Source organism: Lagopus leucura, unplaced genomic scaffold (genome assembly GCF_019238085.1).
Source record: "Lagopus leucura isolate 7727_CA_CO unplaced genomic scaffold, USGS_WTPT01 Super-Scaffold_100159, whole genome shotgun sequence".
Taxonomy (NCBI): domain Eukaryota; kingdom Metazoa; phylum Chordata; class Aves; order Galliformes; family Phasianidae; genus Lagopus; species Lagopus leucura.
Window position 1 is genome coordinate 15,181,221 of NW_024962335.1, and position 26,505 is coordinate 15,207,725.

The window sequence follows — 26,505 nt, forward strand, 5'->3', positions numbered from 1 at the left end:
CCCAGCAATTTACAGCTAATACCTGGGTAAAAGGAATTGAGAAAACTACAGTTGTTTTAATACGAAGAAGATATTCTAATGACAGCCTGAAAGGTGACTGTATAAAAGCAGCATTATTTCATTGTTTTTTGTGCATAATCAGAATTATGTTTGTTCAAGTGACTGAGTTGTAAATCAAATTTTACTCCCGCTAATCCCTGTGGAGACTACAGTTATGACAGTGAAAACTAGATTTTATTTTGGTTTGTATATAGTCCATACAATCACTAACTTCCAATTACAGAATCCTTGTTGAGGCTGAGCTAAAAAGAATATAGGATTATTTCAGAAACAGATGTGCAAAAAACTAGTAGTCACAGACTGATAAAGCCTGAGTATGGAAATACAGTGAACTATGGAACTTCACAATACCAACTTCACTTAAAGTCATTTTTCAGAGTAAACTACATTCAAATAAGATACAGTGCCACGCATCGGTAGCTGCCAAAGATCACATGAGCAGGTTAGCCAGATGGACTGATAGTTTGTTCCAGATCATTCTGCTCATAGCAGTTAAAATGTACTTTTCATGCCTTGCATTTATGTCCCCAGCATGTGATTCCCAAATCTTCAGAAAAAAATGTTACGTTCAAATCCAAAATAACCTGAGAAATGGGCTTTCCAAACACACACACACACACACACGGAGAAAACAACTTCTCTCCTTGCCCCAGGAAACACTGTAGAGTTCAAATCGACAATCCACACAAATCCACTTTGGTGGCTTAATCACATCTGGCTATGTATGTCCCCTGGGAACATATTTAATTAATAGCAGAGCTGATGAAGTGCACATACGTGGGTGCTGAGTGTTCCATAATGCAGATTGGACAGAGAAATGGAGTGAAATCCTGTCTCACTCCTTGAACTCCCACTGACTGGGGTGAGTGCAAAACGAACCAAGGTGACAGACCTGTGATGGAACAGGAAAACTGTCATCTAGAAATAAGATGAGCTGGGGTCCATCCAGAGACACCAAGCAATGGGAAGGCATGTATGTGACTGCCCCAAGCAGGTAAGGACCTTCTGGAGAAGACAGAGACGGATTTTTGCTGGCTGTGCTTTTCTTAAGACTGTAATATAGAATGAAGCCGTATACAAACATGCTGCAACTAGGACACAGCAAAAACAGGAATGGCACAAACCACATTCATAACTGAAAAAAACTGCAGAAATCAATCTAACTATGGCTACTTCTACCAGCTGAGAGCCCACCCTGTGCATTATGCTAATTCTATTTATAATACATCTGATGAAAGCACCAGTCCCCATCCTATTGCCTGACATACGCGAGGCAGGGCTCCAGGAGGAAGCAGGCAAGCCATTCTTCTGTCAGTTATTTGAGCCACAACTCATACACACAGCTTCAAGGCCAGGCTTCTGACTTTATGTTTCCCTTTGCAGCTTCGCATCAGTTGCACTTAGGAATACCAATGAAGGAAAGGTCAGTAAGTTAGTTACAAACATCTGAACCAGAGGCACAGATCTTAGCTGTCACTTAAAAAGGTCCCCAAATCGGAAAAAACAACAGCAGTATTTGCCATCTTGGATCTCATGATTCACTGGTGGGAATGAAGCCAAACGAGCAATTCCTTCAGCACCTGTAATGAACATCCGATGCAGTCATCCGGACCTAATACGACCAATCCGAACAAACCTGCACAAATATAATTGCTTTTGTGACCTGTGCACTTTCAGGCAAGTAACTGCATGGCTTTTCCAGCTTGGAAGGCTCTGAAGAGACTCATCTGGACCAATGATTTATATCTCAAGTTCAGAACTATAGAACCACTCAATTCCCTTATGATTTATCCTTTTTTTTTTTTTTCAGCTCTGTTTTGTCCTTCCAAGTTTGCTAAGCAGCTTACAATGCAGCATCATAAACACATGTCATTGTCTGAGAAAGAAAACAGACCCTGCTGTTTTGCAATCTCCAGGAGCAATAAAAGAGTGACAAATGACTTCGAGCACTGTTCCACTGGCAAGAACAATAGCAGATTAACAAGCACCACTATATGGACAAGCGGTAATACAAGTCTGGTGGAAGAGGATTTCCTTCACTAACACTTCCCTCAGCATGACTTATGTCTTGCCCTACTAAGCAGTCACCAGAAATGCAGACAAATGTAGCAGTTTACTGCCACAATCCTCAATTGTTCTATCCTACTGATCTTTGTATATCTGTCTTATCAATACATCCTACACACACACACACTCACACCAAAAAGAAAAGAAAAAAAAAAAAAGGTAACTACTACTGGTAAGGCATGGCCCCTTCAATTGACTCCAGATAATCACAACAGTTGGATCATTTGTGGATGCTGCACTTAAAACACAGCAGGACTGTCCTCCAACTGAATACTGCAACAGGACAGCACTGCTCACCTGAGAGCCAGCAGCGACTCAGATCTCTTCATCTGCCTTCAGCTCCCAGCTGGCACCTTTCAAGGGACAAGCAGACAGAACAGGCTCTCCCCTTGATCCAGCCTCCAAAAATGCATAACAGCAACAGGCACTACCAGCTTATCTTTCCTACCCCTATAGTTGCTGAAAAGCATTTTCTGTTCTGTTCACAAAAGTGCTTTAAAGAACATACTGAGCTGACATCCTGAATTACAGAGATGAAACTCTGTACCATATACTATAAATGTTCCAACAGTACAACTAGGGCACTCTCACACTGGATGTTGTGGCTAGCAGCAGATTCACCACCTTTGATGTCGGGCTATTCTAAAATCCCTACAGTCTAACAAAGCAATAGACAGAGGTAATAAAAGGTGTATATTCTTGTTATGAATGGTGCACTAAGGTATATCTAAGCATTATTTAGGTACCCAAATGCAGCAGCTGAAGTAAAAGGAAATTGAGAAGGCAATAGAAAAGTTGTAAATGGAAGTTATGTATAAATCACAGTGTAGACATGGCCCACAGCATGCCTTGGGGTCTTACTGCTGTGAAAACTGAACACCTGGTCAGAGCATGCTTTCATTTTCTTCACATGGAAACCAGGAAACATGAATAGATGCGTGCATTTGGAATCAGCCCAAGATGGAGCTGGGACACAACTAATACACCCACCCGTACTCACCACCTGGAAAATGAATTTACATCCTGCTGTTTAGACACAGACTGAAAAAACATCATGTCTTTCTTGTAATATCTAGGTGTGGTATTTCAAGAGGAATGTAACTCATGTTCTCATGCAATTAAACATCTTGTATAAAGCTAAGGCTTAGAGTAACAGTTCTGCTCCGATGACTGCAGCTGTACTTTCTTTCACTTATCACAGATGGGTTTGTAAAACCTTATACCTTGCATATGACTAGGTCATTTAATATGGTCCTTTGAAGTTCCATGAATAAGGTAAAGCAAATTAAAAAAAGAAAGGAGTAACAGTTCCCAATTTCCAAGCGACTGCAGTGCATGCAAATGAACAGTACAGGTAAGGAATGGTGGCCACCCTCAAGCATTTCACCTTTGTGTCTCTTCTGTAGAGTTTGCAAACAGCAATGACACCTACACCTGCCTTAGAGCTGATGAATAACCAAGTGGCTGGTTTTCAAGTATTTCCTTTGTTCTGTCATGTCATTTTATACTGTTGGTCCTGAGATATTCACATTGTATTTCATGTGCTGCTTTATGAATTAAGGAAATGCCTCTGTAGGAAACTCAACAGTTTGGCATAAGGCAAATTCCTTTATCTTTAGCTCACAATGCCTTCACTACGGTGCAAACGAACAAAGGGAAGGAACACCTTTCAGGTCACTCATTGGTGTACCTGTAATGATGCCTGATTTATTCTCAAACAAATGTCCCAGTGACAAAATCCAGGATAAATAGTATCTATTAAATGTGTATGACCTTGCCCGAGTATTATGTATGCATTTCTGAAGGACAGATCACAAGGGCAAAATGGTGCAAGACACACAGTGTAGACTTCCATTTTCCTTTAAAGAATCACTGTTGGCTCCACAGTGCCTGACTACAGACTTAAATGAAAATTCCACTGGAACAAGGCAATTCAAGCACTTCAGAAAATATTAAAGCTAATTTTGATATTGAAGGGGAACCACTGCCCTCAGGCTCTACTGATAATTATGTGGGATCAATAATGGCAGGACTTGCATTGCTTTGCTGTTGCTTTGAAGTAGGAAAAGAGAGAGAAAAAAGAAACACAACATTTGAGAGAAAAAAGAAGAAAAAAAAGCATTATTTTACTCCCACAGAGTTAACAGGAGAACCTCCTGACCCAACTGAAGTCAGCTGATTTGTGAAACAAAAGATGAATCACTGAAATGTCACCTGAAAAAGCACAAAAGTATTACTGATGAAACAGCTTGTATTTAATAGGAAATGTAATTCATTGCCATTGTTTGAATTCCAAAAGGATTGCAGAAAGCAATATCAGCCATCACAACAGTCATCGGTACCATTTACATTTTCAGAAACACTGAGATAAGCCATCTTAAAAAGAAGGAAAATAAGAAATGAAAAGTTCTAACAAAGTTTAGTTATTCCAGTCTTCCTTTAATTGAGCTTCAGTATCAAACTGCAGATCTCATGAGGAAAACTGTAACAGGGATGTTGTTAGTTGTTCATTAGTTGACAAGACAACACTTGAAAGCTCTAACATGCTACAGCATGTTTTCTTCTGTCGAGATAACTTTTGACACTGCTCTAATGAAATTAAACGGAATTCACTGAAGTAAGAATTCATTGTTTCTCCTGCTGTGCTCCCACTTCCACTGCAGCTGGGTCGACCTGTTTAATTCCTCAGTTAGGCAGGCAGAAAAAATTCATTTTTGCATTGATTTTAGTTCACGCACAGTAAATGCGGCCATGTACTACAGCTACTTATTTGTAAAGTCAACCTGTTCAAACAAGGAAAAAGACAAAAGTTTTGCTGCTGGCTCTTTGTAAAATTGCTCTGCTTCTGTTCAGACTTTTGAGTTGCACTCTAGCATGGGTTTCACTCAGCTATTTGCAAAATGAACTGACTTGTGTTCTAATATTTCCACTTAAAACAAAAAATCCCTTCCCTGTATTCTTTGTGTATTAAGTAACAACATAAAAATACTTTTTACCTAACAAAAAAAGGAAAATGCAATCTCTGAAAAAATCTATGGAAACACACCTACCACAGCAGTGGTAGTACCCTATTCTATCTGGGATGTGGTAGATTTTTTGTTAAGAAAAATTATTAGCCAGGTAGATTTGAAACAAACTATTTTTTTCCTGGCAAATTAATAAAACTCTTCAAATAAGACAGAAAAAGATAGGATTTGTATTTAAAGTGCTCTTTATCTGATGCAGCAAATACTTAGTATCCTTCTAGTCTCTAAGTAGCACAGGTGATTAAAGAGGAGAGGTGGGAGGGGAACAACATGTATTGTATGTCATAGCCCATCTTGAAAGAGACCTTAGTGCCTGGTACAGCACTACTATTAGAACACTAACAAACCCTAACTCTGGGATCAAAACATTACCATGCAAACAAGTTCTTGCCACAATCTGAAGAGAAGGCAGATGTTAGTGCCTGGGTTTTACAACGTCCTGCAGTTAGAAAGCAAGCTCAGGAACTAGAAAATCCACTGAGGGAGAAAACAGCAATCAAATGAATGCACGGCGAACGTCCGTGGGGCGGCCCCGGCTGGGTCTAGGTGGAAACCTGTCATTGGGACCAGCTCGTCCTGGAAGCGTAGGGTTTGCTTCAGGCAAGGAACCAATGGGGTCAAAATGTGGTCTGAATGGAGGAAACTGGCCTGGTGCTTCCCCTGGGCCAGGAATGAGTGAATTAATTGGGTCTCCAATATACAGAAGCGTTGGTCTCTCACTATATTCTCCAATGATCATGGGGGGATAGATTGGGTTTGATGGGAATGGGTTGGGAGGAAAGGGACTAGGATAAAATGGGTTGGGATGAAAGGGAATTGGATGAGGTGTAGGGGGCAGAAACATGTGCCTCCATCTCAAGGCCTCCTTCTTCTGTTTCAACTTTTTCTTGTATAGCTGCAGACAGAAACAAAAGTATTTTAAGGTTCAGTGTCTCTTACTGATGTTCATTTTCTCCTACTCCAACCAAACTCAACTTGTGTTTATGGAACACCACTTTTAAACTAAAACTTAACTCAAAACTACAGCCTCCCAAAGTCTCTGTTTTAGCCCTGAAATTTTCCCATGTAGACTAATCACAGTGAGATTATACAGAGAAGCCACCTACTTCTTTCCAGTCAGTGTCACGAGGCCTTGCAATGGGATCTACAAGAGAAGCAGAAAATCAAAATGAGCAACCTCTTTTAAGTAGCACTCATGCCAAGGATTTGTGGGAATATGCAGAAGGAGATGAAAAAAACATCTCTGGTCAATACATCTTCCATAAGGATAGCGTGTTTTTAAAAAATAAAGCTGTAGGACCATTCAGTATGTAATCTACTCATTCTATATAAAATACCATCTCCAAAACTTGTAGAGAATCCCAGGAATAATATTCCCATCTTTGATTTGTAACAGCATTTCTCTTTACCACCTTATTTCTTCAGTCTCTTGTGAGGAATTCTAGCAGGAATATCCCTTCTCTCCACTCTCAAATAGCTGCAATAGCAAGTACATCTAAGTAGCTAGAGCAACAGATGAAAACAACAAAAGTTTGTACCACATGATGGACAGAACTACATGGTCCATGAGAAAGGGCTCAGGCAACTTTTACTATTTTTCAGGACAAAAAACAGAATACCCACCTGAATTACATCTAGTCCACTGGTACTGGTTAGTATCACTAATGACTATTTGATGGCAGTATTTAAAAATCAAGAGTGGCTACCTGAGGAACCTCTAATCAAAATGTAAGACCTAATTACCCCTGCTCACATGAGAATGAAACTGAAGGAAATGTGTATCACCATTACCTCTGAAATCTCGCAGATACATAAACCTCCACAGAAGCTGATCATTTGAAGCTGCATAAAGATCACGGCAAACAGCAGACAGAGAGATGAGTGAACGGACATCCAGAAGTCTAAAAATCCGAAGCTTCAGCTCAAGAGGGAGGACCACTAACCCAAAAACATCTGGCAAGTTCAGAGCTACAAAGTGGAGGAAATAGAAGAATTACTTAAATGGTGCAAAGCTGATGACCCTGAAGAAAAGAAGGACATCATAACCTTTCCCTTATATCATTCCCCTTTGATGCCTCAGTTAAACAATTTTTCTCCAAGAGCACCATGACGTGACTTCTTAGAAAACATATCTCTTCCCCCTTGCAGTACATTTATGGAGTTCTTGAAATAGGCCAAATGGCATTTTATGCTGAACACCACTGACAGCCGTAAACCCAAGAAACATGCCGCATGCCTAACTATGTTTACAGGCTACACAGAACAAAGGCTAAAGGAAAAAGGTCTGCCCGATTACAAGAGTCCATAAAAAAGATATTAAATACACAGCACATGTTTCACATCAAACCTGCCCGCACTGAAGTCTAGAAGGAATTCCACTGTGTCTTCAGAATACTAAGTTACTCTTTTATGGCAATATCTACACACAAAAAGCCTGATTTCCTACTGCTTCACAAACACCAGCTAGGATTACTTCTTCCCATTCCTTCCAAGCCCTCGATAACCAGTTACTAAGAAGACTGTTTTGGGGGTCAGACTTCCAAATACAAGGGCTGCTCCAAAATCAGTGGTTCCATTATTTTATTTTCCATATTATTATATATTATTTCCATATATGTATATATTATTCCATAAAATATTTATCCATATTTTATTATGTTGGCCGAAGACGTTAAGAGGCAGATATCGCTAAGGCGGTAAAGCATGAGTGTACAACCTTCAGGCTTGTGTAGACTACACTGAATAAAGAGGAATTGTCTTGGGGCACATATAAAATATATAATATAGTTAATGTATATAAGTAACAAAAAAAAATTTAATTAAGAAAAGCAACAAAACATAAAACTAGTGGGATATTTGATGTTGTTTCAGTGAAACTAGTGCATCAGTCCAAATCAATGGAATTGGTTGCAATTCTTAACAAGTTCTCATGGTGCTCATCAGAGATTTCTGATTAAATTTTATCCTTCCTGTAATGCATTGCCAAAAAGGGATGACAGGAATAAGGCGTGATTGTGAAGCAGAGCTATTCTTCTCTGCTGAGGTAGGTCTTAGGAAAGTCTCGTAAAGAGACACAATCAATATCTGATTGCAATTTTATACATTCCACATGAAAATTCACAAGTAATGTATTTATGTCAACTGAAAACAGAAAAATGGCAAATATGAAAAAAAAATTGATTTTTTTTGCAATCTTCCCAAATTCCTTTATCAAAACAGAAAACTGCAAATATTTCACTGTTCACTGGACAATTTAGCCAATGTGTCAAAATGCTTAAAATTATTCACCATAACTTCAGTTAGCATTGCACTGTGGCTCCCCTGTGTCTTGAATTCAGTGTCGACTGCACAGCGATGCTTGGCTGCCGCTCAGCCATGAGTGCATGCCCAGGGCTGGGCTGGGCCGCACCACATAGCAGGGAAGAGCCTGCCACAATGGTGTGGGGTAGGGGATGGCTGCAGGATGAGCTATGCCAGGCTGCATGCAGCCTGTGGGCTGGACGTGCCTGCAGTTCTACTGTTGAACTTTCTGCTGAACCAGTTCTACTGGTTGAGCTTTCCCACCAATATTCCCTTACATTTTGTTGCTGTGCAGCTGATGGGGCGGTCTGACAAAATGGCGTCTGAAATGGAAGTTTCCATGCAGAAAAAAATTGCACCCACTGACATTTATCAGCATTTGCTGAACATTCATGGAGACGAAACAGTATATGTGAGTACAGTGAGGCGGCAACTGTGATGTGAAAGGCAAGCCGTGTTCTGGATGGCCACACACAGCTGTCACACAATGAAACGAAGAGTGTCTTTGTCAGCTCATCATGCAAATCAGTGGGTTACACCCAGGGAACAATGTACAGAGCTGAGCGTCAGCTTCAAAGAGTTAGAAAAGATGGTGGCAACACTGGAATATTGAGAAGTTTGTGTCAGACAGGCCCTGCCAAGGCTCATATAGGAACCAGAAAAAGGAATGTATACAAGTCTGTCAGGTCCCATTGCATCAGCACCAGGCTGACAGTGACAGCTTCCTGGTCCATTATCAATCATGAGATGTGGTGTCACCACTATGAGCCAGAGTCAAAACAGCAGTTCATAGAGCAGCGATACGTGAATTTCACATCAATAAAAAAGTTCAAGATGCAGCCCTCAATGGGCAAAGCGAGGAAAGGGATGATCCTCCTGGATTTCCTGGGACGTGCACAAACCATCAACGCTGACCACACATCACAACAGTAACTAAGCTGAAGGCTCCAACTTGCAGAGTCAGGACAGCAAAGACAACCTTTTGCATCATGGTAATGTCAGGCCCCGTGCCAGTTTAAACACAGTGGAGTACACTGCCTATCTTGGCTGTACTGTCCTGCCTCACCCATCGTACAGTTTGGATTTGGTGCCTTCTGAATCTGTTTGGACCAATGAAAGGCAGACTGCATGGGCAACATTCTTCCTAGCAATGTTGCTGTCACAGCAGCCGTGAAACAGTGGGTTTCCTCCACTGGTGCAGATTTTTGACAGCATAGCATGCAGGCTCTTGGTCACAGCTAGGGAAAATGCATAGCTAATGGCAGTGACTATGTTGAAAAACAGTGTTTTGTAGCTAAGAATTTCCTCTATCAAAGAGTGTTATAGAGCTCTTCATGTCTGTTGCAGTTTACATGGAAATAAATAGGAGACATTACTTTCAGGGTGACCTACGTATAATAGTTTCACAAAGAAATGGACCAAAATACAAAACCACTCCCACAAAGTGTCTGTGGCATGTTGTTCTCATCACCAAGTATGGAAAACAGCCATTCCATCTCAGTATCCTAAGTGAGAGTAGAAAGAGGTGTTTTGTTTGTTTTTTTTTTTATCTTGAGCAATCAAATATTACAGATGGGAAATTATCATTATATTAACTTCTTTTAAAATACAAAGATTCATTTCTTTAGAAGGTCGATTTTTTTCTCACTCTCCACATACCCACCACTGAGCAGCTGCCTGAATTGTTTCTAACACTTCCCCCTAAAGACTTTGCACAGACTCCCTCCCTTTCTTCCATTCACAAAAATTAAGTATCATCTCTCTCACCTTGTCGGGCAGCAGCCAGAAGAGAGTAAACCAGCTGGTCTTTAAAGAGACGAGATAATTTCTGAAGGTCTTTGTAAACACTCGCAACCTTTTCTATCAAATCAGAGAGATAAAAAGCTTAATTTCAAGAGGTTATAATGCAATGATTATGCAAGAGCAGAAAAACCATGGCTTTCTTATCAACAGAATGGTGATCTGTCTGTCATCTTGATGGGCCCTGGTTTGCAACGAGTGTGTAATAGTCATGGAATCACAATTTATTGAGAAACTACAGCCTACATCCGTGGTAAGGCTAGGCTACCCCGTGGCCTTAAAAAGCACCATTAAGAGAAATACATGAGTTCTCCAAAAACTGGCTCTCAAGCTGTCAAAGCTTGTTTTATCGGATTTCAAAGCCCAGGTGGAACACGCCTATGCTATAAATGTCTGCAACATTCATTTTTTTGACAAGAATGCTTTTCCATCCTGTTATCCTAAGAAAGAAGAGCTAGAAGGCTCTACCATTATCCTGGACATGTCAGTGCTCAGTTATTCCTCTACAGCCTTTTGACTAGCCTCAAACATCAGTGACTGGAGATCTGAGAGACACAGTGTAGGACACCAAGTCATCCTCAACTGGCAACAAAGAGGTTCATTCATACATCGTAAAACAAAAGGCTAGTCAGGCCTCTGCTCACAAAGGATCCACATCCATCTGTCCTTCTCCTCCCCCACCTTAGTACTCCCCTAATTTTGGCTTTCTGGAGAGAGCTGTGTGGTTGGCACCTGTTTTATAACACAAATAACAGTTACAGTGTCGCAGTAAGAAGGTAGGTATCACCAGCCTCTAAAGTCCTGACCAGCAGGGAAAAAAAGAGGGTCTAATCCAGCACTGCTGCCTCAGAAATTTAGATTTACATTTAGGACTTCATAAATAACAGGCACTAGGGACAAAGCATGACTCAATCTTTGCAAAATCCTTTCTTTATTCAGTTAATCAAAGAAATTCAAATTATTTTAGCAGCAAAATACAAGTAAATGACTATATTCTGAATTCCTTTTACTATAAAGCAATAGCCCATCTAAAGAGTGATCACATTTTTATTATGTCTTGCTAATTTTTGCCCACTTAGTCCTCCACTTACTATCCTTACTTATTACATCACTTACCTACTTCCCAGTTTACTATTATCAGTATTATAGCTCATGCATACCTGGTTCCTGAAAGCAAACAAAGGATGCTGGCAGCAGCTGTATTCTCTTCACACCTTTAATCTCTCTGTTGATTTTTAATGTTGCTGCAAACATCAAAAGAAAAAAAAAAAAAAAGAGATATTTCAAAATTGAAAACATACTGAGAGACAGCCAAGACCACTTCATTACTGCTTTACTCTCAGAGGTGTTTTACTTTTCTCCCTTACCAGCTCCTGTCAAGGAAAATACCAATGACAGCTAGCAGTTAGATAAATAGAAATTTCAGAAAATCAGAACAGAACTTCTAATTGAAAAGAATAACCAAAGATATTGGTGACAAATATTGTCTTCAACAATTCTATTACATGGAAAGAGATCTAATAGAGCTAGGAGTGGTACGTAACGAGCCATTGTAATAAACCAGTCATTCAAGACATACCAATTCAGATATTATAAATTCTAGGAAGAACTTCAACAGCTTAAACCACATATGGTTTTTGAGACCACAGTGAGAATGTTCATGTGTCTCAGTAAGGACAGAAAAGAACACACCTTACAACTAAGGAATATGGTAGTCTAGAAATGGTTTAGTCTTGCAAAGAGTATGAGACTAAATAAAATGGATGAAATCTATCTCTTTTTAGTATTTATTAATGTATACCACAGTTCCAATGAAATGAGATAAAACCCGTATTTTTACAACACTGTAATAAAAATGCTAACTGAATTCCCCAAATATTATTCCATTCTCATTAGAGAGAAAGAAGTTTATACTGAGGCAAGAAATGTCAAGAATTTTCCGCATCAGGAAGTGGCATCTCTTGCACCTCATCAATCTGGATAATGACGTGATTCCAAAGAAGTTCATGTAAGTCTTCTCTTGCTAAGCAATGCTGATATTTAGCAACCTATATCCAGAATAAAAACTTTACTAATTTACCATTAATAACAACAAGATCTCCCAAAGGCACACAAGTCAAACCAGCAGAACCCTCTTCGCAAAGGGGATGCGTGTACTGTAGCTTGTAAACACCATTCCCTCTCCACTTCTCTGGCATAGACACTGCCTTGGCTTCTGTCCCCTGAAAATACACAGATAATTCTGTCATATCTTCAGATGGAAAAAGAGGACTTTTTAGCAGTTTGAAAATGCCAGAACTGTGTTTGCAATTCAGATCTTCAGTTTAGTCCCAATCTGCATTACGATACAGACTATAACTGCGTGAGTATGTACTTTTTTCCCCCAAACCCAACAGCAAATCTAAGGACAAGTTTAGCAATTTCTGTTTTGTGCCACTTTCTGGCAAAGTTATTCAGCATGTAGACTTATACTCACTGTGTAAGTCTGCACTTCACTCTACCATTCATTCCAACATTCTGATAACTCCTGAATGTATGTTAATTTTCTGCATTTAAAACATCTTATTGCACCTTTTCTGCCATCTCTGACTGGTCATAGCTTGAAAACAATTTGAAAATCTCAGTGGATTAACAATTTTTCTTTCAATTTCAGTATGAAAATACTCGGACAGAGTCCCACAGAAAGAGATACACATAACCACAAGGACGAGCAAGGTCTCTCTTTCTTCTTAAACTTGCACAAAAATTATCTTCCAAGTCCACAAATTGGAATAAACTTTGCTCTCTATGGCAAATGTGTTCACTGGACAGTACCACAGCCTATTGCTAACAAATTAATTAAACTGATATTTGTCAAACAGACCTAATTCCATGTGCTTTTAGCACCACAAGGGAAAACAAGACACTACCTTCTCTGGGAACAAGTATCTTATGTTCAGTCACATAATAGTAAACATGTAATGCAAGCTGCACGAAAACCTAAAGGGAAAAGATGACCTCACTGTACAGAGACAAAACCACAGGTGCTTAAGTATGAAGTCTATTAAGTCTAGATACCTCCAGACATTAGTGAAACCAAAGGCTAACTGAACCCTGCTGAAGATGATGTAAGTTAGGTGACAATAGTTAGGTAGACGCCTTGTTAGCCACCATTTTAACTGTAGCCTATTGAGATTATACTCATGTTGAGGACAGCACTATAATGAAGTGCTACAATCCAAGCACATCTACACAAGCTTAACAGTAAAAAGCAGAAATGGGAGGTTATCAGCTGAGTTCCAGTTGAGGACTGTGAGGAACATGGAGGCAGGCCTCTTTTACACCTAAAAGCTGCTCTAGTGTTTAGCGTTAAGCCATACTTGCCAGTCAGAGACGCTGATACTTCAGCCAACTGGGCTGCTGACTGTATACCAACAGCCTGATGCACATCTCTAGAGGCACCTTGCATTACAGGTTCTTATAATATTCTACAGTTCTCTCCCGCTGACCGAGACATCTCCTTTTTGGTTGTGCACATACCTGAGGTACATAGCCTGTCTCCATCATGAGAAGATGTACTAGGACAATCAAGGCATCAGTGGCACTGGTACACTCAGCAGAAAGGTAGAGCACCTCTAAGGAATGCGGAATCTCTCCGTCAGCAGCCTCACTGCACAGCATAGGTTCGGAAGGATAGGAACCAGCACCTTCATCCAGATCGGCATCTTCTGGGACTAATCCAGAAGGAAATTCTAGGCTGGATCCTGCCTTCAAGAGATCACAAAAGATACATGCAGAAAATTACAGTATCAGTATTACTGGTCTGTCTGGCAGTCTTCGTGGGCACCAGGTCTACACTACAGATCTCCCATGTAACTTTTACAGTCTCAATTCATCTCCATTTCCTAGCATCCCACCTGGAGACTGGGATTATATACACAGCCTCTGTATTTTTTCAATATTTATAATGCAAGTCTTTAATAAAAAAAGGTCTGTCGTTTTCTTGCCAATTGATAATAACTTATAAAACATTCATTGGAATTCTTGCAACGCTTACAGGAACAATTACTGTGGTACTTCAGCATGCATAGCAAGAAACCAACATCATTAACTCAGACTGTTCACAAATACAATAGGCTTAAGTAGCTATAAGAATCATTAACAGAATGCATCTGCTGACATTTCAGAAAGATTGTGGCTTTATTGTTGTTTCCTTTCTTGCACTGGCTTGCATGCCCACAGCACCAATGTACTAGGGACACTTTACTCCTGGAAGAATCTATGGGACAAGGATCCAACTATATTCTCCTTCACTACTCAGAATTTTTTGGATACTAAATCTTAATTCCTATACTTTGAAACAATGCTTTATACATACATTTAGCAATGTTTCTCATAAAAAGGTTGTAGTAAGTTATAATTTTTTTTTTTACAACTAATCCAAAATCAAAGAACAAATAAGCATATTCTCAAGCTCCTGTCTAGGAAGGGACAAAAATCATATAATGAGATAGGCACCAAGCAGCATGGCACCTAGGGTCTCTTCTTGGAAGACTACTTTCACCACGGGACAGATTGCATCGGGCAGATGCAGTTATCTGTTCAACTATTCTACCTACAGGCACAAACAAAGCACTGAATAATATGCAAAAGACATGCCTATTAACTGGAAATAGGTGTGTGGGTTCATACAACAGTACACTTCTGAAGCACTGGCAGGAGCCACCTGTCTAACTTCATGCACAGGATAGACAGATCTATCATTCCAAGCAGACCACCTGAATCATAGAGAACTGTTGTAGCCATGAGAAAAGAATCACCCACTCAACTTGTGTCAGTTCAGTATTTGCTGCATTTCTGTGGTACCTGAAGTAATTTTTTTCAAGGAAGCGCTGAGGCAGCTAATACTCATAACTTCCTTAAACAAAGTGCATGTTCCAGCAAAAGACATGCAATTCTGTAAAAATATAAAACCCAAAACATCTCAGGATACCTGTCAGAACTGGGACATAACTAGTACATGATGAACACAGACTTCCATCCAATAACTGGCAAATATCAGACAATCATAAGGAGGCAAATATTCTGAAGAGATTCTTTGTTATGCAGTGCATCACCTGATGTAAGACACCTCATTTTTTGTCTTGTGTCATACAAGCCCATTGTCAATGTGCTTACCCTACTGTCACTCTTCTGAGCTTCCACTTGAGCTTTCTGGTCGTCAGACTGTTCATTCTGCCTTTCTTCTTTTGGACTGTCAGCTGGACTTCTGGGAGTCAAGGTGGATGTCTCACGACCATTCTGAAGTGAGGGAGGACTTGAAGATGAGGCAGGAAGTAGGCTGGATTTGGCGTCTGTTTCTTCTAGTAATAAACATATCAAATCACCAGGAACAATCCCATATGAAGCTAAAGTCTTCTCATCTTCTGTAAGAGCATCCTTGCCATTCAATGTTACTGAAAACTCTGTATCACAACTGCAAAATAACAGAACAAGGAAACACGGTTAGCTGCATTTAAATAGCTGTACACAGAGGTATAGTTAGAAAAACACACTGTGATCTACAAATTTTATTCCTTTGGGTTTTAATCCATCAGTAAGGTTCAACAAGGGCAAACATAGCGTCCTACACCTGGGGAGGAATGTCCGCATGTATCAGTACAGGTGAGGGGTTGACCTCCTGGAAAGGAGCTCTGTGGAGAAGGACCTGGGTGTCCTGGTGGGCAACAGGCTGGCCATGAGCCAGCAGTGTGCCCTTGTGGCCCAGAAGGCCACTGGCATTGCAAAGAGCGTGGCCAGCAAGTCAAAGGAAGTCATCCTCTCCTCTGCTCTGCTGAGGCCACATCTGGAGTGCTGTGTTCTGGGCAGCCCAGTTCAAGAAAGTCAGGAAATTTCTAAGAGGGGCCAGCAAAGTGCCAATGAGACGGTGAAGGGCATGGAGCATCTCCCATATCAGGAAAGGCTGAGAGCCTTGGCACCACTCCGTTTGGAGAAGCCTTGATGGCAGAATCTTATTAATGCTGATAAGAATCTAATGGGCAAGAGTCAAGTGGATGGGGTCAGGCTCTTTTCAGTGGTGCCCTGCATCAGAACAAAAGACACAAACTGGAATGTGGGAAATTCCACAAGAACTTGAGGAAAAACTTCCTTACTGTGAGAGTGACAGAGCAGTGGAACAAGCTGTTCAGAGGGGTTGTGGACTCTCCTTCCCTGGAGATACTCAAAAACCACCCAACTGCTTTCCTGTGTAAGCTACTGTAAGGAACCTGCTTTAGCAGGGCACTGGATTAGATGCTCTCCACAAGTCCCTGCCAAACCATGTAATTCTGTAATACTCAGCAATACATAATAGCAAGAGAGAGGAAATAACTAAAGTTTGAAGCTTTTCCCCTGTTTCTCTCCACGTACACTTTAATGGAAGCTGCTTGGTAAGTATCACAATTGCCCATAAAAGCATTACAAGGGAAAGCAAAGGGTCACTGAACCTGAGCCTTTCAGCTGCCTCAGGAATGGGCCACTTCTGGAGGTGTTTAACAGCTGAGGCAACAGGTTTGACCATGGAGACTGCCATGAGTTCCTCACACCTGAAACCTTCTGTGCTATCTGAACGCAGAGACTGTCCCCTTCTGTACTATGTGAAATAGACACCCTGCCGAACACTCTGTGAGACAAAGGCCACACAGCAGCGCTCAATCAGCTCCAACAGAGTCATAACCCATATTCCAGAGGCTAGCACTCCCCACAGTACGCCCTCCTTCCTCGCTCTGCTGCTGACAACCGTACAGCAAAACTCTTCGGAAGTTTTTATTAAGTTTCGCCTTACAACCGTTCGGTCCGCGCTCCTATATGAGGGTAGACGCCTCGCCAAGCCCGGGGCCAGGCCCCGCGCAACTCCCACACCCCTACGGACCCCTCCCCGCAGGGGGCGGCAGCGCCACATCCCGAGCAGGAGTGAGGAGGAAGAGAGAAATGGGCCGGGCCGCCCCGACACCACCCAGCATGGTACGGCCCCGCTCTCCGGCAGCCCCCCCGCCGCCGCGGGATGGTTCGCTCCGCGCACTACCTGTAGCCCCAGGCGGGTAGCAGGGCCCGGCGGAGCTGCGCGCGCAGCTCCCCTAGCGTTGGCTCCGCCCCCTCCAGCTCCAGCGGCGCCGTTCGCTTCTGCAGCCGCACACGAAGCTTCATGGCTGGCGGGGCCGACGGGGCCAAGCGCCTGCCCGCTTGACGCTCCGTGCGGGCCCCCGCCGGCTAACGATGGTGGCGGACGGCGGGCGCAAGGGCTGCCGGGGCGTGGCGGTGTTTGGGTTGGCGCGGAGCCGCCTCAGCCTCCGGCCGGCCCCGCCTCCGGCCGGCCCCGCCCCCGCTGCCCGAGGAGCTGTTGCTCGGTGTGTCAAGATGGCCGCAGCCGATGGCGCGGTGTGTGGGTTGCTGTTGCGCATGCGGGCGCGCACGCGTGGTATGCTGTGGCGGGGAGATATGAGATAGGAAGGCGGTTGTCAGCACGGTGCTAACTAAACTACGTCCATCAACGGTAAGGAGGGAAATGAGAGCGCACAGAAAGGGCACCGTGAGCACTGTGCCTGAGTCTTGGAGGAGGTTGGCTCTGCAATGTGTCGTGCTCCTTCAGCATCGCGACCGTTTTTGCAATGGCTGTGGATACCCTCCTCTGTTTTGCTTTTTAGTGTTGATCCTCTCACAGCCACCTCCCGTGTTTCCACTGTGCTCTTCTGAGAAATAAACGTTCATTGCTTTATTTTCAGCAGAAGCACCATGTTAGCCACTTGCACAAGCTAAAGAAGCGTGAAGTGAGATGCTTCTGTTCCTCAGAACCTGGCTGCACTAATTGATCCTTGTTAGTTAATCAGCTAATAAGCATTTCTGCTGCTGTTCTGACAATTTTTCCTTTGAATTTTGTAAGTCATGCCACAGGTTCAGACATGCTCTGCCCACAGCTCTAAATATTAAACAGGAGAAACTGAGAAACAAAAGGCTGAAATGGTATGCAGAGCTTCCATGTTGGCCTGTGCCCATTTCAGATGGCCCAAGTCCACTGTCTTATTTTTGTAATAAAAGGGAAATTATTTGATGAATGAATTTCTGTGCTATTTTGATTTTCTTTTGTCTGTAGGGGAGGGAACTCCAGTAATCAAGTATGAAACTGACCTCAGACCAGAGTGCCTCTGGTCAAGGCGCTTTACAAAAATAGTATGGAAATCATTGAACCATAAAATGGTTTAGGTCAGAAGAGACCTTGAAGATCACTGATTTCCCACTCTGTGTCATGGGCTGCCACCCTCCAGAGCTGAGGTTGCCCAAAGCCCCATCCAACCTGGCCTTGAGTGCCTCCAGAGATGGGGCACCCACAGCTCTCTGTGCAGCTGTGCCAGTGCCTCACTGCCCTCTGAGTAAAGAACTTCTTCCTAACATCTAACCTAAAGCTTCCTTCTTTTACTTTAAAGGCATTTCCCCTTGTCCTGTACGAAGTCGCTCCTCTTCCTGCTTATAACCTCCCTTCAAATACTGGAAGGCTGCAATGAGTTCAACCTGGAGCTTTCTGCAGGCTGAACCAACCTAACTCCCTCAGCCTTTTTATGCAGAAAAGGTACTCCAGTCCTCCAATCTTCGTGGCTCTCCTTGGGACCCACTCCAGCAGCTCCAGATTCTTGTACTGGGGGCCCCAGGTCTGGATGCAGTACTTCTGTGCTTACAAGTTTGAATAAATGGTTGTGTACAAGAGTTTTGGCTTTCAGCATGGTTCACTTTATCGGAATTGGTAACTTTTATTAGTCTAATCCTTTAAAAAAAGACTATACAATATAGTGACAAAAGAAAGTTCTTCGTCAGTATTAAGTAGCTGAAAATATGATTTTCATGGTTTTCATGATATCAACATAATTTTGCAATTCAAGTGCCCCACACACATGTGGTCAATGTAAAAAATAATAGAAAGAATTTCACCAAAGAAGTCAAACTATTGAGAGCCCTAATGGTAAAATTTATCTTGAGAAACTTGAAACTTAATGTAGCTCTGGACCTGTTGACCTGCAGTCAACTTCCCATGGTAGGGGAGGACTATAAAAAGTAAAGGTCTCTTTGGATCATTTGCATACCTTATGGAATATTTTTTTCTGAAAGCTGAGTGCAGTAATAAAGAGTGAACCAGTGGACCTTTTCCAGTGTTTTTCTTTCTATACTTACTACTGCAAAGAATGTGTTTTATAAAATATAAAAAATATACATTAAGCTGTAGGATTCTGATATTTTGAATGGCAGAAGTGGTAGGATGAGCAGATGGGCATGGAGAAAGCGGTATCATCAGGAGATCTGAAAATCCAGGGTACCATTCTGAGTGTGACACTGTCAGGGATGTTCAGATCTAAGCCAGTGGAAAGAACCTCCTGGCTTCTTGCAGCTTGATGGTGGTCAACTTTACTCCTAAAATGTATTTGAAATTCTTTATACTGGTGTTGTATATCTAACACCTTTAGCGAAGCTCTGCTTTACAACATCTCAGGTTGGCTGCTGGACCTTACTCAGCATCCTTACGCAGAACCTTCATGTGGTTCTTAACTGCTCTACTCCTGATGAAAATCTTAGCCATACAGAGCGCAGGACCTTCCAGTAGGCTTTCAAGGATTTGCTACATTGCTTTAAGCCCTTTTCGCTACCACCATGTTTTCCTCAGTTTGTGACTTAAGAGATTGCAGTGTAGATTTTTATAGTAAGAGGAGGCAGTGGGGCCATTGACAGCCATTCTGTTTCCTAAGCCTACAGAAAGCACTTTTTTGTGCTGTCACTTAGCACGGAGGCTCACTCATAGTGCTTCTTGCATAATGTCTCGTGAGTGTCACCATTTCTGTGAATGACTCCTCCTCGGAAGGAACTGAATATGTCACATTCCAAAGTGGCCATCTAATTGTTACTGGACATGAAAAAGCAGCACCCAGTGCTGCCTGTCAACATCAAAGTAGGGAAGTTGTCTCTATTTAGGATGACCCAGCAGCACTGCATGGTATACAACTACACAGGCAAGATTATCATTTTCATTTTTCATTATCATTTTTCTTCTCTGCAAATCTCCCTCCTTATTTCTATGTTTCTACCCACACCATAACCCCTGTTCTTCATTCTTCTACTTCTGTTTTCAATTTAGCATTCTATTAATATCAAGCTGATAGCAAGCTTTGGGTAAGTAGAGTGGTTATCATGATTCTGTGATTATAGGTATTGTGCACTGCCATGTGGGCTAGTAGGTGAGAAAATCATAGAATCATAGAATCATAGAATCACAAAGGTTGGAAAAGACCTAAAAGATCATCCAGTCCAACCGTTCACCTATTCCCAGTAGCTCCCACTAAACCACATCCCTCAACACAACATCCAGTCTTTCCTTGAACAGCCCCAGGGTCGGTGACTCCACCACCTCCCTGGGCAGTCCATTCCAGTGCCTGACCACCCTTTCCAAAAAGTAATACTTCTTAATGTCCAGCCTGAATCTCCCCTGCCGTAGCTTGAAAACATTCCCTCTGGTCCTATCACTAAAAATACCCCCAAACAGAGTAATTGTGAACATGTCTGCACAAATCTAAAAGCAGTTTTGCTGCAAAGGATAATCCAAAAAAGGGATTGCTTACTGTGATTGATTATATCAAACACTGCAGAGTAACATCTGATATATGATTACATGTTACCTTAGGCAAACCCACTTGTATTAATTGCGTGTATGATCCTTGTACAGGTAGAACCTAGGAAAGGTATCATAAAAAGCACAGCTTCCAGTGGTGGCAGGTGCATGTCCTAGGCAGCACAGGAAAGAGTTCTTCCATTATTATCTGCAATTGCCATGAATTGGGATAGTGTCTTCATTTTGCTGTTAATAGGTAACTGCATGCCAGAATTGGCATCCAGGAATCTACTCATGGGAAATCTGTCTACTATGCTGGTAGAAAAAACACTCTACTGTATCATTTATTTTGCTTTCCTTCATCATTCTTGACCAAAGATCAAAGTACTCCTCTACTGGAGGCTGTAAAAAATTTGACAGAGGTGTCCGAATCAGGAATGTCCTTCAGGACATCCTTCAGGACCAATTGGTCGCTATACCGTCTTTCCTCCAGAGCTGTCAGCTATGATGTGAGAACCTTAGATTGGAAAGGATCCTGAGTTGCAGAATATATGATCTTACATATCTTAGGCAATCATGTCCTATGTAAGATTTTATGAGTTTATCAAGGAAATGTTAGGGTACTTGAAGATCAGACTACCTCTCACAAGTACCTGCTTTTGTTCTTTATATATTTCTTTTCACTACTGAACTACTGAGAGCTATGTGCAGAGCAAAATTCTTTGGAGTTACACCTCAGAAACAGAGTTTGATATCTTTGCATTAGCAACACCCTTGCAATTCTTAGCTGTGAGGCCAGTGTGCAGTGTGAGAACACCAACTTTGTTAAATAAACTTTGTTAAAAGTGAATCAAGTAGTCCTGGTTCAGGTGCTAAGACAGGACAGTTACAGCGGTCAGGAATGCAAACTAAATGGATTAAAACAGTGGAAAGTGTGTGTTTGTTTTCCATCAGTTCATCAGACAACTGCCTTTCAACATAATTGTACATCATCAATGAGTTCTGTGTAGGCACTGCAGCTATGGGCGTTGGTTTGGTTTGGTTGTTTTTTCTGCGGCCCAGCACAGATTAGTAGCTCTCTGGCAGCTACACTCCAAGGCTTTCTAGTGGCAGTAGGGAGCAGAAGATCACCTGCTTTTATGTCCTTTAGCAAACTTCTCTGTATCATTTGCTGGATACTTTAAGCATTCCTGGCAATATCTCCTTCCCATTAACCATATAAATGTTGTATTCCTTTTCCCTTGAGTGATTTTCTGTATGGAATATCATTGTATAGGAAGGGTTAAAAACATGAAGCTATTGAGTCATTTTGATTTGATATTGCAGAGCAAGCTGCAGAAAGCATACCTATTCCTGAGTGTGCTGCTGAGTAACTGGAAGAAACGGAACAAGGAGGAAACTGAAAAGTCTAATCCCAGTTCTGTGCTAACAGCAGAGAGATTGTGAAACTAAATGCTCTTTCTGGAGTGCAGGTTGGGTTTATGCTGTTTTTTACTGTTGCATTTGAGAACTGTTTGTTTTGTGTTTCTTAACTATTCTTCGCTGAATTTTTGGAAGTGATAAAAATTCTTTCGTGGGCAGTGATTGAAAAGTTTGTTCAGGGCCAACACAAGACATTGACAACATTCTTTCTCAGGGATATTCTAAAGGTTGATCAATTTAAGATGGTGTGTTTTATGGCTGTGTTAAATGTGTTAAACAAGACAATAATAGTGACTTTTTTTGTTGTTGTTTTGTATCAAAGGCTTTGATTCTCAGTCAAACTTCAGCTGTTATCTTTATTGCAAGTTTCATTTAAGCTGTTTTGCAGACTTCACAAGGCAGAACTCTAATATCTGCATTCCAGTGAGAAGAGTACTTCATCAGGGTGAGACAAGTACACAGACTGAAGCAAAACAGTTTTTCATCTTTTTTCTTTATTTAAGATACTTGAACACTCTATCTCTGAAAAGACAAAAGAATTAAGAGAATTATTTATAGAGAGGAGTTGCTTGATATGTGCTCAGTTACTGAAGATAAAAATCAGAGCTATTTGTCTATCATCTGTTGTCATCAGCAATGAAATTGGCAGCTCTGATTTAGATTATCAGGCAGCTGATATCTTCCACCTCCTTAGTTTTGTCTGCTGTGGTCATCTGACTAAGCTTGTACAATCAACCCTGGCATATAACAGAGGCTTTGGTCTTTGATGAAATTGAGAATATCAGCCTTGGAGTGTGAATGTAAAGCTTGTTGATTTGAGAAAACAATATGAAGTGATGCCATCTTCTAGCACCATGAAAGTTCAGTTTGTTCTTTCAGTTTCACACTTGGGATACATTTAAGATATTAACAAAAGCATGTAACTACAAAGAGAAGAAGTAACTAAGGTTGCTGTTTTCTGTTCCTCAGTGGGAGTGAAATTCAATGACAATGAGGTACCTCACCTATGTTAGTGCTGCTAGCAATCCTTTTAGATAAGTTAGGTAAATATCTAGTATATATCTGCCTTATTTAATGATAGAAAAATCTGTCTTTTTGTTTTTATATTGATTTTTAATTGACTCCATAGAATTAGGCTAGAAAAAGTAACATTTGCAAGAAAAGCTAAGACTTCTTGGAAAAATGCTAGAGTTTGTGACTCCAGCTGGCTGTTTTACGTAACATTGCTACCTTAAATTCTTCATGTTGTGTTGATTAAAATAGAGAAAAGAAGCATAAAAACTAGAGATGGAAAGACCACGTAAAGAAGGATTTTCCAAATTTGTCTCAATTTGGATCATATTTTCAGATTCATCTGGTTTTTTGTTTGTTTGTTTGTTTGTTTTTCCCGAAGCTACTTTTTCTTGCATAGAATTTCTGGAGCGATTTCATGATTTTATGAAATTATTATGAAGTATTTCATGATTTATATGATTTTCTATTATTCTTATCTATGATTTCTATGATTTTTAAGGATTCCTTCAGATAACTGTTATCAGAACAACACTGATAAAGCATTTTGTCTATTTTACAGTCCAGAAGTCCCATGAAGAGCGGTATTTTATGAGCTACTGGGTTGATATTGGATTTGTAGCTGTTCGAAGTCTGGTCTCATTAGTATTAATTCCAGCAAAGAAGTAAGACTATCAAAGGTTTGGAGGAGGGAGTTACATGTTTCTTTGTTTGTTTTGTTATACATTTGTGTGTTTTCTGGTTTTGTACATAAGCAGATATGATCACAGCCTTACACATTGGAAAAGTGTGATCCGGTCTCCTCAGTGTTAAGGCCAGTGTAAAATCACCATAGACCCCTAAAAAAATTCCACTCAGCACTTGGTATACTTGAGTTATCATAAGAAACAACATTCAATTTCTAGGGAGTCGAACAGTGCCTGTCACTGGTAGTGAAAATCATGATGAATGCAAGTTTTGAACAAAGAAACCTTACTTCTGTAAGTGTAAAAGAAAAAAAAAAAAACAAAAAAAAACTGATTTGTCACTGCTTTTGTGAAGCTGTGTTTCGTGTTTGTGTCCCACCATGTAGTGTCTTACTTGCTTTGCCTTCAGACACACTCGCTGTACTGTAGTATGCCATGTGATCACTGTGTAATTCTTGTACATGTTTTGAATTAACCATTGCACTGCCTTCTTAGGAGCTGATTTGATCAGTGTTTGGATTAAGTCAGAAGTTTGTCTATTTATATGAAAAGGGTGTTGGGTTTTAGGAGGACGGATATTTCTCAGCTGGTATTGTTCTGTCGTGCTCACTCTGCAGGAGCTAGGATATGGTAAAATAAACCAGCTAAAACATGGGTGAGAGGAAAGCATAGTGGAGCAGAACCATGCAATCTCACCAATCGGTGATGCCTACTGGAGTGCTGTCCAGTTAATCACTGCTCCCACAATGACCACTCTGTGCAGTAAAATCACCAGCTAAACCTCTCATGGGTATCCACCCTTGTCCTCGTTTCTTGGAGGGAACAATGACAGATAAAGATTTTTTGTGACTCATGGTATGCATCATTTACAATCACATTTGCATCATAAATGTTCTTAACAGGTCCCAGTAACCAAGGTGAGAAGATGCAAAAGATGTGGTATTCTTTCCTGCCCTGTTTGCTCTTTTTACAACTTGAAGCTAATCCTGGTCTTAAAGTGAGAATTACTCAGAAAGGGCTGGATTATGGTATGTCTGTCATTACCACAAGTTAATTTACCATAAATATTCTATGTACAGAATATAGTTCTTTCAAAAGGGTGCAGTGTAGAAGTCTGGTCCTTAAATACCGAAACAGAATATATTCCTTTTGTCACCTTGCAGCAGAACACCCTTTGTCCCTTCTTTCTCTTAGTCTCTTTTTTGGACTCAAGGTACAAATTTATCCTCGAATTTGGGACCGCATGCTCCTGCAGTCCAACAGTGTTTCTATTACACTTCTCATATTTATCTACTGTCTTAGAACTAGAATGAGATGGTCATATAATTGTTTCTTTTTAAAAAGTGCTAAAATCTTGATTGAAAGTGTGATATTGAATTGAAGATAATCAACATATAATTGAGAAAAAAGAAAGCTTATGATCTTGGAATGGGCATGTAACTGCACACTTTTACTGTCATTCTTCTATTTGAGGTGAGATAGAATCTGCATGTGCTGTTCTTGAAAAAATAAAATAAAAAAATCTAGCAACCATCTGCTGTAATTTTGACCCCTAACAGAACATCAGCGATCTTGTACATGGCACTCCTAACCTCTAGAGTGTATTTTCCTTACTCTTTCTATTCAGGCTAGCTCTCACTGCCTCCTGCTGATGGTGTAGTCTGTGGGTGTGGAGGGCACTCAGTACAATTTCAATTGTTTACAGAATTAATATTAATCATAAAGGTTAACAAGGTACTGATTCAGCAAAGGCTGGGTCATGCTAAGGATTAATCATTACTTATGTACTGAACACACTGACAGCTAGACAATGGACTTGTGAGATGAAAAGTAGAAGCTTGAGGCTTATGAGTTCAAGATGAAAGTGAGGATCAGGTCTACTTATTTCTCTGTATGAACATTGTTTTTAAGGCTTTTGGGGAGTTAAGAAGTTCAGGGCAAACATCAGTCATCCAAAACAGAACTGTTCTTTGTATCTCTTTATGAAATGCCAGGAAAAGCACTCCCTAGGCATCTCTGTTGCCTTTAGAAATGAAAATTCAGTCTGCTATTTCTTAATATGAGCCCAGCAGTAAGCATGGCTTTCAAGTGCCAAAGTTATAGACTAACCCTGGGTTAGCCGTTGGGGGTAAGAACAGACATTGACAGTGACTCTGCCAATGGTATTTCTTGTATTTGAAAAACGTGGTGCCTGTCATAGAACCATAGAATTGCTCAAGTTGGAAAAGACTTTAAAGATCATCAAGTCCAACTGCAACCTAACCATACTACCCTAACTCTGCTAAATCATGTATTTTCCTTTAACATGAGATTTGAAGACTGAATCAATAGATCCTCCCTGCTCACCCGTTCTGCCAGAGAGACTCCATTTGAGGTCACTGGCTGCTCTCATTTAGAACCATAAGTGAGCTTTAGGGTATTTCTGTGAAACAGAGTCTACGTTTTTGCTTTTGAAGAAGGAATTTCCAGGGAATCATCATGAGTTATCATTTATTATCATTGTTTGCTTTTTTAATTACTGAATTCGGGG

The 26,505-nt window shown here is 41.0% G+C and overlaps 2 protein-coding genes and 1 long non-coding RNA gene across 3 annotated transcripts in view; 2 read left to right on the top strand and 1 right to left on the bottom strand.

Annotated features, from left to right (window-relative positions):
• Window positions 1-4,360: 4,360 nt before the first annotated feature.
• FBXO7 (F-box protein 7) lies at window positions 4,361-17,487 on the bottom strand. Its single transcript, XM_042890364.1, has 9 exons — window positions 17,296-17,487; window positions 15,411-15,708; window positions 13,773-14,000; window positions 12,334-12,475; window positions 11,414-11,497; window positions 10,221-10,313; window positions 6,945-7,121; window positions 6,260-6,297; window positions 4,361-6,048 (listed from the first exon to the last, which is right to left on the bottom strand). Exons 1-9 carry the CDS (start codon window positions 17,415-17,417, stop codon window positions 5,650-5,652), a joined length of 1,581 nt encoding a protein of 526 aa, XP_042746298.1. The 5' UTR covers window positions 17,418-17,487; the 3' UTR covers window positions 4,361-5,649.
• A 168-nt stretch (window positions 17,488-17,655) lies between these two features.
• Window positions 17,656-18,968, top strand: LOC122189928. The gene is made up of 2 exons (XR_006182025.1): window positions 17,656-17,763; window positions 18,692-18,968. It is a non-coding gene; the product is annotated as an uncharacterized LOC122189928 (long non-coding RNA).
• A 5,658-nt stretch (window positions 18,969-24,626) lies between these two features.
• Window positions 24,627-26,505, top strand: part of LOC122190158 (BPI fold-containing family C protein-like) — a 19,405-nt gene continuing 17,526 nt past the window's right edge. Inside the window, exons 1-2 of the mRNA XM_042889945.1 lie at window positions 24,627-24,630; window positions 24,878-25,003. Coding sequence (XP_042745879.1) covers window positions 24,627-24,630; window positions 24,878-25,003 — 130 coding nt within the window. The remainder of the gene's footprint in view (window positions 24,631-24,877; window positions 25,004-26,505) is intronic.

Excerpts from the sequence above, each read along its gene's own strand:
- FBXO7 (XM_042890364.1), bottom strand. The coding sequence starts at position 17,417 with ATGAAGCTTCGTGTGCGGCTGCAGAAGCGAACGGCGCCGCTGGAGCTG. Across the intron at positions 11,498-12,333 it reads AGATCTTGTTGTTATTAATG|CAACATTAAAAATCAACAGA; the intron begins GTAAATTAGTAA and ends TGATGTTTGCAG. Across the intron at positions 7,122-10,220 it reads TCTGGCTGCTGCCCGACAAG|CTCTGAACTTGCCAGATGTT; the intron begins GTGAGAGAGATG and ends TCCACTTTGTAG.